We start from the raw sequence: 12,889 nt of genomic DNA on the forward strand, positions 1-12,889 counted from the left end.
TTATACATGAGTGCAAAGATGCACAAACTAGGTACAAGAAAATGCTTTATAACGTAGATACACTGTACTGAGATTAGCCTATGCATCCTAGTTACCTCATCAGTGCCATGCTACTTTCTCCTTCATTAACACCTTAGTTTCTTCTTCAACTCCGATCCGGCAACACACTTACACCGCCATCCTTCTCTATCTCCAGCACCGTGGATGATTTCATGCTAACCATAGCCACGTGGCATGCCAATCTTCCCCGCCCTTCGCAGTTGGATACGCCCCCACTCTCTTGCCACCGATTAGCACTGTATCCGGTAGTCTCTCAATTCGCAAAGCCACCGCCGGTATTAAGGTAAATTCCAGTTCCAAGCCTTATATTCCCTAACTCTAATCATAATTCTTTTGAAAACCTTGTGACTTGAGTAGGGAAGATGCAAGTCGCACCTGCGCGCGGATTTGTGGAGTAAATTCAAAAGGAAACTTAAGGCATTAGTTAGGGGTATTTTCATCAATTAAAAGTTTAAAACAGAGCATTGGTTCAAGTGCTTGAGGAAAACACAGCCAACATAAATGGATGGGAAATGCTTCGAATACAACCATTTGAATTCAAGCTACAACTAACCATCCACTATATTAATTCTCCTATAAATTTACTGTAAATTAATCCCCAAACCCCCTCCGACCTCTTTCAATTTACCCTCCGTCCAAGAAAGAATGCAACTCTAGCATCCTTCACACAAACCAATAAATATGTAAAAAGACGCATGTATCCCTACTAACTTATGAATGTCACCACAAGAAGTTACTAGAGAATTCTAGCTGCGCTTTTATTTTATCTAGAGGGCCCAAACCACATCGGTCAATAATAGTGTGTGGCTGCCCATACGCTAGCATAATTGAAACTGCTACGTGGCTCTCACACTGCTAGCCATTTTTTTAATGAGTCCATGCATTAATGGGCCCCACATTAGCTTGTGCATGCTAGCTAGAGTTGTATTTTTTCTTGAACAATTTTTAAATTGTAGAATTGTATTTTTTTCGGGACGGAGGTACTACTTAAACATTTTAAATTGTAGTTCCACGAAACCAGGGCAACTGCTAACTTCACTGTTTTGCATGCAGTTCGGTCTTTCATTGGACGGGAGAGACGTGCGCGCGGAGCTGCAGGCCCAGCGCCCCAGCGTCAGTGCGTCACTTCTACACGTGTCCTGCTCCACGTCTCCACTCCCCCAGAGGCCCAGACGGCAGAGAGCGAGGCAGCCGGGAGCCCCGGGATCGAGAGTGCACGCACAAGGCTCTCCCGCCCGGTCGACGAAACCCGCCGTAGATTTCCTATAACCGCCTCCCTCGACGTTGCGACGACGCGCGCGACCGCCGATCACCACCTGCTCGAACCGCCTCGATCGCCGGCCCGTCTCCTAGGTTTGCCGCCTCTGCTGTGTGGCCCGATGGAGGCGATGGAGGAGCTCGCGGAGCTCGCCGACGCGACGCTGCAGGGCGCCTCGCTGCTCGCGGACGACGACCCCTCCGCCGACCGCCCGAGCCGCCGCGGCTCGTCCTTCCTCACCGCCGTCGCGATCGGCAACGTCGTGCGTATACTATACCCCCTTCTCTCTCTTCCTCCCCCGCCGGTGCGGTGCGAATTTACGATCGCGGCTCGGTCGGTCCCTGCGCTCCTGGTGTCTGATCGATCGATGGCCGCGTGTTCAATTTGTGCAGGGAGCGGGCAAATCGGCGGTGCTCAACGGCTTGATCGGCCATCCCGTGCTCGTCAGTACACATCCTCCAACCTTTTTGGACAGTTTTTTTTCCTCCTGCATTATTCCATATATATCTCGTTCAAAGATTTCTCCGAATTCTGTTTCGTTCGCGTCGATGTGCCCGGATCATTGGATTACTGTTAGTCTGTGGCCTCTAGGATCCCAATTTTCTTTAAGTTACCGATTTTATTCCAACACCGTTACATTTAATACTCTATGTCCGGTTCAGGATTTGCCGCTCCCCTGACTGTTTGTTTGTGCCAATGATGACTGTGTTTGCAGCCTACCGGGGAGAATGGCGCGACAAGGGCCCCGATCTGCGTCGAACTGCAGCGGGACGCATCGCTCAGCAGCAAGGCCATCGTTCTGCAGATCGACAGCAAGTCACAGCAGGTTTCCGCGAGTGAGTTCTCTAATTATCCTGTTTCTCTGCGTGGCTAGAAGATTATTCTTAGGCTCTGAGAAATGAGGAGATAGATCTGGGTGCCGTGGGTCCATGTGTTTGTCAGTGGTTTATGTCTGAATGACTATGGTACAGGTTCCCTCAGGCACTCGTTGCAGGACAGGCTGAGTAAGGCTGGTAGTTCTGGCAAGGAGCAGTCGGATGAAATCAATGTGAAATTGTGCACCAGCACAGGTTGGTTTGTTTCTCTGTTAGTCTGTTGTTCTTACTCTTTTCATGAAGAGAGTCAATGTCGTTTTTTTCCTGAGCGAGAGAGTGAATGTTGTCACTGAGAATATTTTCTTTCTTCTTTCCTTTTCTCTCTCTTTTTAGAAGCTCTCTTCTTTTGTTTTTGCTACTTTTAGTCAGAGATGTAAATTCACCTATGTGAATTGTATGTCCTGAACATGCTCGACTAAATGTTTTGTAGTTGATGTACCTGCACTACTTTGGTTCCAGTGTGCTTTTCAAGTGGTTAACAATAGCACAAATAAAATGGTCTTTTGTACATTTTGAATGAGGATAACAGTATCTTTGTAGGTGTATAATTGCATTGGAACCCTTGGCCATACCCTCTGTGCCTTGAAAATTCCGATCCATATCAAAAGCATTAATGGTTTGAGATCAAAATTTAGATTCTTTGTCAACAATATTGCTTAAGTTTTGATAATATACTCACCTAGTCACCTGGGTGCATGTCTTCAAAAATCAATGCATTTCAAATTTAAGGTCACAATAACCATCTTTATTCTGTGTTCACTTTGCATAAACACTTTTGTTTCAGCCCCAGCACTAAAATTAATTGACTTACCGGGCATAGATCAACGGAGCATGGATGAATCAATGGTGAGTATTAAGAAGGGAAAGTCCTCTATTTTGGTTGTTTGTTTAGCTGTTTGTGCAGCTAGTAGATTACCTACTCAATGATATGGCTAAGGCTTAAAATACCAATACATTTCATGTTGTCGAGAACTTTTGTCAAAATTAAAAAAACTAACGAAGTGCCTGTTCACCATTTCTTCATATGTGGTTTGCAACTTGCAATCATGTCTCCAGATTGGTAACTATGCAGCACGCAATGATGCAATTTTGCTAGTTATCGTTCCAGCTCTCCAAGCACCTGATGTGGCATCTTCTCGAGCTCTAAGGATTGCCAGAGAATTGGACTCAGAAGGTGTGTATGATAGGTTGCACAAATCTGGACTTTAATTTATTACACTTTCTTGACATACCATTCAAGTTATTTACTTGTAATGTTGGGTGAAACCATGTATGAATGTGTTCACTTACTAGGTACTAGAACCATTGGTATCTTAAGCAAAATTGATCAGGCCGCTGGAGAACAGAAAGCCCTGGGTGCTGTTCAGGCCTTGCTTGTAAACCAAGGTCCAAGAACTGCAGCAGACATTCAGTGGGTAGCTACAATTGGGCATTCTGTTCCTACTGCCTCTGTTCAGTCTGAAGTAGGTTCTGAAACCTCACCAGAAGCTTCTTGGCAAGCAGAAGTAAAAAGCCTTATATCTATACTTGGCGGATCTCCCCAAAGTAAGCTTGGTCGAGTAGCTTTAGTTGATTCACTTGCTAAGCAGATAAAGACACGGATAAAAGTTAGGCTGCCAAATCTTCTGAATGGGTAAAACTTATCCTGCTCTGTTTGGTCAACTTTTGTAGTAGTATTCTAGAATGTATGATAGTTTCCTCTTTATATAACTGCAGTCTCCAAGGGAAGTCTCAAATTGTCCAAGAGGAATTAGCAAAACTTGGAGAACGGATGGCCGAAAGTTCTGAAGGAACCAAGGCAATTGCTTTAGGACTTTGCCGAGAATTTGAGGATAAGTTTCTTCAACATATTGCTGGGGGTGAGGTTAGTCATTAGTGAGTCTAATAATGCACAATGCCGTGGCCTACATCTCTTAGATTTATTCGTAATCTGAGGTTTTATTTTTTGTCATAGTAAAGGATATTAGAAACTTTGAGCATGAGTTTACTTTTGCAGTATTTCTGTCGATCATAAACCTAATAGTATGAACCATCCTGGTTTTATCACAGTTATATAGTGTGCTAAACACTTTTTAGAAGTTTTAATTGTCACATGTTTGATCATTTTAATTTGTAACAGACTCTCTGAAATGAGGATGTTCATGAGCAAGGAATGAGTACATGCAGTATCACAAACTCAAATTTGTAGAGTTTTTTACCGTGTTAAATGTTTTATATAAAGTTTATGGGAAACTATTCAGTGCGAACACCTCTTCAGTGAAAACCATCTCTTCAAGTGAATATGCACTAGAAGACACTGAATATTTTCTTCCCAAAGTGTATTCTATCTGAAATGTTTAAACTCATATTAGAGCAAAATTTGTCCTTTGCTGGAATTTAATCATACATGAAATTTTACTGTTTATATGCAGGGTGCGGGTTGGAAAGTTATTGCAAGTTTTGAGGGGAAATTTCCAACTAGGATCAAACAACTACCTCTGGACAAGCATTTTGATATGAAAAATGTCAAAAGGGTAATTTTGTTGTACTTGAGCAGAAATCAAAGCCACCAAACTTGAACCTGTCCAATTTATGGTTACAAACATAACCTTTTTCCTTGTGTCAGATTGTTCTGGAGGCTGATGGTTATCAGCCATATCTGATATCACCTGAAAAAGGTTTAAGGTCTCTCATAAGAGGGCTTCTAGAGTTAGCAAAGGAACCGTCTATACTCCTTGTGGATGAGGTAGTTCTGAAAAATTTGAGCTGTATGCTTTGTGTACATACGTTCTGTACTTCTGTTAAGATCAAAAGATACTTACGTGTTTTTAAAAAATAAAAGATACTTCTGTGTTTTTTAAAATTAAAAGATACTTACATAATGTATACTAGTTCAGAACAAAGCATGGATCAGAGCCAGAAACCATATTATTGCTATTCATTCAGCTTATCTGCTCATGTCAATTTCTATCCTTTCTGTTTCCACATGAATACTCACAGGTCTAGTCGTACCACTACTCAGATTGGCCATATTTTCAAATCATGTTCAGTATTCTCATGACATTGTCACCATTTAAATACTTTTGTTTCAAATTATTGCTATCAGGTTCACCGTGTATTGCTAGACATAGTATCATCTGCAGCAAATGCAACTCCAGGACTTGGTAGATATCCTCCATTTAAGCGGGAGGTACAATTCTTAAGCATGGTAAAGAGCCAACATTTTAGTTGTTTCATCAGTAACCCTTTTATTTTGTTTTTCCCCGCAAGGTAATTGCAATTGCATCTGCTGCTTTAGACGGTTTCAAGAATGAGGCACGAAAGATGGTCGTCGCACTAGTTGATATGGAGCGTGCATTCGTACCTCCCCAGCATTTTATTCGCTTAGTGCAGAGGAGGTTAGGTGATCTTGCTTTGTAGAAACCTTGTTAGTTTTTCCCATGTTATAGGATCGTCACTTTCATTAGCTATTTCCTTTCAAAACTAGTAGACTTCTATTTTCATATTTCAATTTTTCATTTTCTACTATGTTCTATATTTTTATTGATGTGATTTTGGAATTTTTAGTAGTTCAACAAAATAGTACTTAAACCTTGTAGTATGTTTATTGAATTGCCAACTTGTATCATTGCAAATTCATGAGAGTTAATTTCTCTATCATTCTTTGTAAGAATAACTGATGTCCTATCTTGTTGATATGAGAAATCATGTGTCAATATAGTGCCCATTCATTGTCTTGTCCAATTCCATTGGCACTGACAAACATCTTCTCATCTGTGGTTTTCAACCGTTGTGCACATTGTTAATAACTGGGTGTATAGGTTATTATTTTCCTGTCTAATTTTCAAATTTTAAAATCTAGAATGGAAAGGCAACGTCAAGAGGATGAGCTGAAGAGTCGCTCTACAAGGAAGGGTCAAGATTCAGACCAAAAGAGAGTATGCTACTCTGTATTGTATATTGTGTCCAATTTATGTTTACTAATTTGTTGTGTATAGATATTTTGTAATGGTTATTCGTTACATGATTGTTTTTTCTACCGAACATTACCTCATAGTCTTTGTCATATAGTATTTAAATACATAATGTTATTTCATCAATAATTGTGAAATTGGTTTCTTTCACTGTCAGGATACAAGCCCACAAAAAAATTCAAATCAAGGTGAGATGAAACAGGCATCGAATATACAAGTTTTAGGTCCTGCAGGAGAAATTATTGCTGGTATGGACCTACTACAATTGTACTTAATCTTATTAGTTATATATACAGATAAATAGTAAAACAGATGAAAAGAGATGCCCATAAGCAGAGCTATTTTGTATTTAAAAGTTTTTGCTGGATCGATTACACATTGGGTATTCGAGAAAACGTAACATACTGAGTGCATGTTTCTATGTCAAAGGTTTTCTGTTCAAAAAACGTGCAAAAGCAAATGACTGGAGCAAGAGATGGTTTGTTCTAAATGAGAAAAGCGGAAAGGTTGGTTGTATTGGCATTAAACTACTCATCTATTTTTTTTACCATTTGATGGGGGTTCCAAAAAATTCTTTAATGATCAGCTTGGATACACCAAGAAACAAGAGGAGAGACATTTTCGGGGTGTCATAATTCTGGAGGTACAGTGATTCTTCTAATTGGCATTTGGGCATTCAGGTTTACATATGTTGATGCAGTATGTTTTCAATGTAAGGCATTGAATGCAAAAGAATACCTTACCTTTGGTTTAGCTCTGATAGCATTTAGCTGATATTGCATCTCTGTGCATGAATCCTGTAATAGATCGGTTTCTGTTAGACGGTTAGAGTAGCCAGAAAATGTATCTTTTTGAATAGATGAGCAAGGTCCCAATAACTGGCACAGGCTACTTCCAATTCTTGGAAAAGCAACCCGCTTAGTTATTCTTTATTTGTTTGAAGATTTTTTGTTTCTCTTTTCCGTACTTGAGGTTTAGGAAATATAGATACAACTATATATTGTATTGGCATATAATTATCCTAAAGATGAGGTGAACTGGCTAGATCCAAATGGGTTACCAAGAATAGGGTGTGGTCGGATTGACTGGTTATTTTTCATTGGTTTTCGGAACCCTATTGCTCCTAGTGCCACCTTACCATCATTTGGTCTTTGCATTACATTATTTGTGACTTGTAGGATTGTAAGCTTGAAGAGAATTTAGATGATGAAGATCCTCCAAGAAGTTCTAAAGGTTCTAAAAAGGCAAATATGTTAGATACTGGAGAAGATTCTAGTCTTATGTTCAAGATTACTCACAAGATTGCCTATAAAAATGTTTTGAAAGGTACTTATACATCTATTTTTCAATTCATAACATTTTTTAAAATCTAGTTTCTAATTCACAACATGTTTGATGTTAATTACCATGGCAGCTCACAACGCTATTATACTGAAGGCTGAAAGTATGAGTGATAAAACTGAATGGGTCACCAAGATTAAAAGCATTGTTGACCAGAAAGGGGTTTCTGCAAAGAAACCAAATGCTTCAGAAGGTGGTACGCCAATGAAGCAAAGCCATTCAGATGTTTCTCTAGTATGTTGCAAGACTTTACATGTTTGTTTTTTCAAAAGTATTTTTACATTTGGTTCTGCTTCTTGCTGCTATTTCTTTTTTTTCCATTTGGGAATAGCTTGTCACTAGGATTTTTGGAACCCTCCCTCTAGAGCAAAAAGTGATGAATTATATTCCATTTGCACTTCATTCTTCTAACTTATTTTCTATACCTGCACATACTAAACTTCCAGGATACAATGCTTAAGAAACCTGTGAACCCTGAAGAAGAGCTTAGATGGATATCTCAGGAAGTCCGTGGATATGTGGAAGCAGTCTTGAGCAGTCTTGCAGCAAATGTTCCCAAGTTAAGACCTCAATCTTTTCAGCCTTTCCTTGGTTCCTTTTTGCGTCCTGCAATGTCTTACTAATCCAGTTGAGCAGGCTGTGGTTCTTTGCCAAGTTGAGAAAGCGAAGGAAGATATGCTTAACCAGCTGTATACGTCTATAAGGTTGGTTCAATCAAAACATTTCTGTACACTTGGGTGTTTCATATTCGATATGTTACTTTTATGATAGAAAAAAACTTATTACTTGCTCTTGTATGATATTTTTTTTGCATTTAAGCATCACATAGTAAAACATACTTCTTTGTTCTGTTTCATCATGCAAGCTGCTAGGCCATTTTTCTCTAAATTCGAGGAGATCTTGAATCACGTGTCGCTGACTGCTGAGGTTCTGTTCATTGTATCTCTACTTTGGTTGAAATTCTATGGTCCTGCTACTGCATAAAAAATGTACATTATTATGAGATCTGCTAGTACCAATCGATTTGTTAGAGCTACTTAATCACATCAACATGCTTAAGCAATATAATAGCTTTGTTTGGATTTTCTCTAATATATGATTGCTGGATGATAAATGCAAGCGCTTTGTCTGTGGTATTTGCTAGAGATCCAGGTGTCACTGTTTTCAGAGATTGTATCAATTACAGCCGTTAACGTTTGAAACATTCTTTTTACATATGGCAAAGTAACTAACTCGCGTCTCTCATCTGTGGTTAGCACGCAAAGCACAACCAAGATTGAAGAGTTAATCCAGGAGGATCACAATGTGAAGCGCAAGCGTGAAAAGTTCAAGTTGCAGTCATCCCTTCTTTCCAAGGTCACTCGCCTGCTCAGCATACATGATAGTCGGTCAGCCAATGCTAGTTGGTCAAACGATTCTGCTGGATCAGGTAAGTCAATTCCTTTTATGAATTAACATATATCTGTTGAATGCTCACCATGAGCTGCATGAAAATTGCTCCGAGAAATGTCATCTCTGAAACTCATTTCTGTTCCCCTCAATACACCTACGGACGGCGGTGGCAGCATCAGGGTTGGGGTTGGAGACCAGCGCTGCTCACTGTGCTGAGCTCAAAGTCTTGGTTAGCTCAAAGTCTTGGTTAAGCGCCCTAGCGGCGTAAGAGCGCATGGCCTGGAGTACGATCTCAGGTTGGGAGCTGGAATGGCCAGCAAGACCGAGCCATGGGGGTGGTACCACCTCCAGCCATGGCGGCCGCGGAGCGGGGGTGGGGGGATAAATCTACTCAGGGTTCTGGGATGGTTTGGTGACCTTATCCACTCGTTGGTGAGCTGGTGTTCCTTGGGGCTAAATTTTAAAATACTGAATTTTTGAGCGGCAGTCCAAATCTACTAGGCCAACATATAAAATAGAAATATTGGGTTTATCGGAATCTATCAGCAATTATGTAGACCCTTATGTGATAATTTTTTTTTACAATGAATAGCCTGCTCTATTCCTTGTTTTCAGTCTAGAACTAGAACTAAAACTACAGAGTTATTCCTTGTTTTTAGCAATAATGTAGGCTCCCTTAGGCTAATCCCAGTGGAGATTTCATAGAGGTTTCATGCTGACACATCAGCATATGTGATGACATGACATGATAGTTATGAAGTGAGAGAGGAAAGAAGTTTCATCAGGATGAAACTGTGTATACACTGTTTCCAAGACTATGAAACTTGCATTGGGGGCTATAGAGTTTCATTTCATCTAACCATATCCAATCACATGCCTCACAATTAAATATCATGGTCATCATATGAAATCGTGAAATGAAACTATGCACTGTGACTCTTTGTTTCATTCATGAGAATACACCTCAAGGGATGTGTCCTTGGAAACAGTGCGATGAATGGGACTGGCCTTAGTTTCATCAAATCGGCATCCAGACCAGTTCCAAGCGAAGCGGAGATAAACTTTCCCTGCCCCTGTTTCCTAAATTCCAACATGCTTTATTTAGTGTGCAGAGTGTGTCATAGCCAATGACCTCATCAAATTGTACTGCCATGTAATTAAAAAAAATATACTGCCATGTGTGAATTGCCTTTTTATCTAGAGTGTACCCTAGCCAACATCACATATTCACAATTTGTTGTACTGCAAGTTTTGATAAACTTGTTCCATGCACTTAATTGCTATTCATTTCTACAGAGAGTAGTCCAAGGGACACTGGACATGGTGATGAATGGAAGTCCGCATTCGAAGCTGGATCCACCAATTCATCTTCTGGAGCAACCAGCCGCCGCATGCCAAGTCGAGGGCCACCGCCGCCGCCACCAAATGGTGGCTGACCAGGATTTCCAAGGAGCACATCTGTTAGTGTTTGCTCCCCACAGCCTTAAGCAGTTGATCTGAGTTTTCAGAAGAACACGTGAGGCATAGCGAAGGTGCAAGGTTGACTGTATTACTCAAATAAAGTGTCCATAGGTTTGTGAATAATAAACAATCGTTAATAGAAAGATTTGTGTCTCTCCCATTCACAGTTAGTGCTGTAGGATCGATCCAGTGCCTCTCTGTAATATTTTGCTGCTTTCTGTAGTACTATTTGTTTAAAAAAGAATATATGCAATTTTCCTTCTCCTAGTTTTTCCCCCATGGGGTACGGTCATCATTCATCAGTCAATTACACTTTCCCGTGTTGTTAATCTTGTGAACCGAAGCCAGTTGGTTCAGAGTTAAAGGATCCTGGAACTTCCTACTCGCCACTCCATTGTATTGAGCATCGAGGTACTAGGGAGTGCACACATATACATCAGAACAGAACAGGTCGATCAGGTTCTACTGGCTTACACGGTGCTACCGTGCTACCAAATATCATGTTAGCACTTAATTGACACATATTTCCAAAATTATTGAATTCAAATATCATGTTGCGTTATTTTTGTGTATTAACATTTTTATCCATTACATTCTCGTGGAGGATAGTTAGCAAAGTGTCAATAATCTTTAGATAAATAAATCAAGGTTAAGTCCTTGCAAATGCTACTTGTATTTAGGTAGAAGTTTATAAAATGATAATGCAATTTATAATAAATCTAAAAACGTATTATTCGTGGAGGTAGAGCCAACCAACAAGAATCTACAACTCAAAAGGATCTAATAATATAATAATATAGGTTCTGTTTGGCATGGCTCCAACTCCGGGTGGAGCTGCTCCACTCCAGAACTCCACATGGAGCCAGCTCCGCTCCAAAACTCCAGAACAAAAATAGGGTGTTTGGCTAGATGGGTGCTCTCAGCTCCAAAAAAAAGATCGATTTCAGTGTGGATTGCCATTGTTGCCCCCCAATTAAGACCCCACTTGTCATCATCTCTATCCCATCTTCTTCTTCCCCTTTTTCCACTGCACTATGCCGCACACGGGAGACCCTCCACGGGTGGCGGGGTGGGCGACGGGCTGGGCGGCGACGGGCGGCAGGGTAGGCGGCGACGGGGGCGGCGCTGGGCGGCGGGCGGCGGGGTGGGTGGCGACAGGGGCGGCGACGGGCGGGGCTCTGGCGGTGAGTGGGGCTCGGGAGAATAGAAGGGAGAATAGAATGAAACGTTTTTTTTATAACCAGTGGCATTGGTGGTTAATTACCCAGCAACTCCACGAGGAGGTTCAAAAGAGAGGTTTCTGGAGCAGCAAAAGAGCTGCTCCAAAACTCCACCTCCATTTGCACTACAACTCCATGGAGTTGGCAACTCCATGGAGTTTTGGAGTTGGGGTGTTTGGCTGAATTTTTTAACGGAGTTGCTGGAGTTTAGGAGTGGAGCCATGCCAAACAGGGCCATAGTATTATATAATAAAAGTGCAATAATATTGAGCATATTCTATAAGGAAATGTTGTGGTGCTAATGCTGAAAAAATAGTTTGGAGCAGAAAAAGGTGGGATAGAATTGAACCCTGCCAGCCAGATAGGGGGCCGATAAAACAATTTTTACTTGCTGGGTCTATCTTTCGTAAGTCAAGCTGTGCCCATCAATTTTACTGGGCTGAACACTAAAACACGGGTCAGACATGGACCAAAATTTTTGACCCAAAACTCAAAAAGCCCAACCAAACCCAAATATTACACACAACAATATGGGTTTGACATGATCCAATCCAAACCTGACCTGACCTGACCATGCGACGAGTCGAGTGCGGGTCAAAAAACCCAACCCAATGGTTGGCTTGGGCTAGGCATGGGTCAAAATTTTTAACCCAAATCCTGAAAGAACCCGACCAGACCCAACAAATGATCAGGTCTAGTCCGACCTCTGGTTCTTGAAGGTGGCGAGCAGACGGTCCTCTTGCATCTCCTTGTTACGTAGTGGGCAGGTATCATGCACAATGTACGGTATCGGAGCCAACTACCATAGTGGCATTGGAGGGAGCAGGGTGGTGTGAGAAAAGGTGACGAGGGAGATGCCTTAGGGAGCCGGCGGCAACTTCCACGATGCACCTTAGCGAGGACGAATCAGTGGGATCATCCTCCGATAATGGCATGAACTTACCTCACCCATACTCCCTTCTCTCCCTAATCGAGCTTCCGTGGCTTCAGCGGAAAGCGTTCTCCCCTGAAGATACCGTGGCGGCGGCAGGACGAACAATAGGGCCCACACCATGATGTCATCGTATGAGGGTTCTGCATTACCGCTAGTGCGGCTACTTCTGAAGCCCTTCACCGGTGCTCGTCCATTTGGTGCTAGGCGCAACACATCCCAGCGGCACATGCTTGTCCTATGGAATGAAAAAGAAAGGAAGAAAAAAGGAAGAGGAAAAAGATGATGGGGGCAATTTGGTCTAAATATTTTGAGGCATACGTTGTAGGGGTAAGTAACGGTATATCTCAGATAAATGGCTAAGTGTAATGGTAGGGGTCCAATCAGATCGGATATGT

At 41.6% G+C, this 12,889-nt stretch overlaps 1 protein-coding gene across 1 annotated transcript; it reads left to right on the plus strand.

Annotated features, from left to right (window-relative positions):
• The first annotated feature begins 1,306 nt into the window (after positions 1-1,306).
• On the plus strand, positions 1,307-10,452 carry LOC117859628 (dynamin-2A). Its single transcript, XM_072294593.1, has 22 exons — positions 1,307-1,580; positions 1,711-1,761; positions 2,034-2,154; positions 2,290-2,388; positions 2,978-3,039; positions 3,250-3,367; positions 3,487-3,826; positions 3,910-4,057; positions 4,605-4,706; positions 4,799-4,918; positions 5,279-5,362; positions 5,443-5,570; positions 6,035-6,110; positions 6,304-6,394; positions 6,576-6,652; positions 6,733-6,789; positions 7,325-7,472; positions 7,561-7,742; positions 7,934-8,045; positions 8,122-8,191; positions 8,744-8,916; positions 10,176-10,452. The coding sequence occupies exons 1-22, from the start codon at positions 1,440-1,442 to the stop codon at positions 10,313-10,315; spliced, it is 2,640 nt and encodes an 879-aa protein (XP_072150694.1). The 5' UTR covers positions 1,307-1,439; the 3' UTR covers positions 10,316-10,452.
• Positions 10,453-12,889: the final 2,437 nt, after the last annotated feature.

Source organism: Setaria viridis, chromosome 6, assembly GCF_005286985.2.
Source record: "Setaria viridis chromosome 6, Setaria_viridis_v4.0, whole genome shotgun sequence".
NCBI classification, from domain to species: domain Eukaryota; kingdom Viridiplantae; phylum Streptophyta; class Magnoliopsida; order Poales; family Poaceae; genus Setaria; species Setaria viridis.

Coding starts and splice junctions, on each gene's coding strand:
- LOC117859628 (XM_072294593.1), top strand. CDS start 1,440: ATGGAGGCGATGGAGGAGCTCGCGGAGCTCGCCGACGCGACGCTGCAG. Junction 3,040..3,249: donor GGAGCATGGATGAATCAATG/GTGAGTATTAAG, acceptor TCATGTCTCCAG/ATTGGTAACTATGCAGCACG. Junction 8,192..8,743: donor CAGCTGTATACGTCTATAAG/GTTGGTTCAATC, acceptor ATCTGTGGTTAG/CACGCAAAGCACAACCAAGA.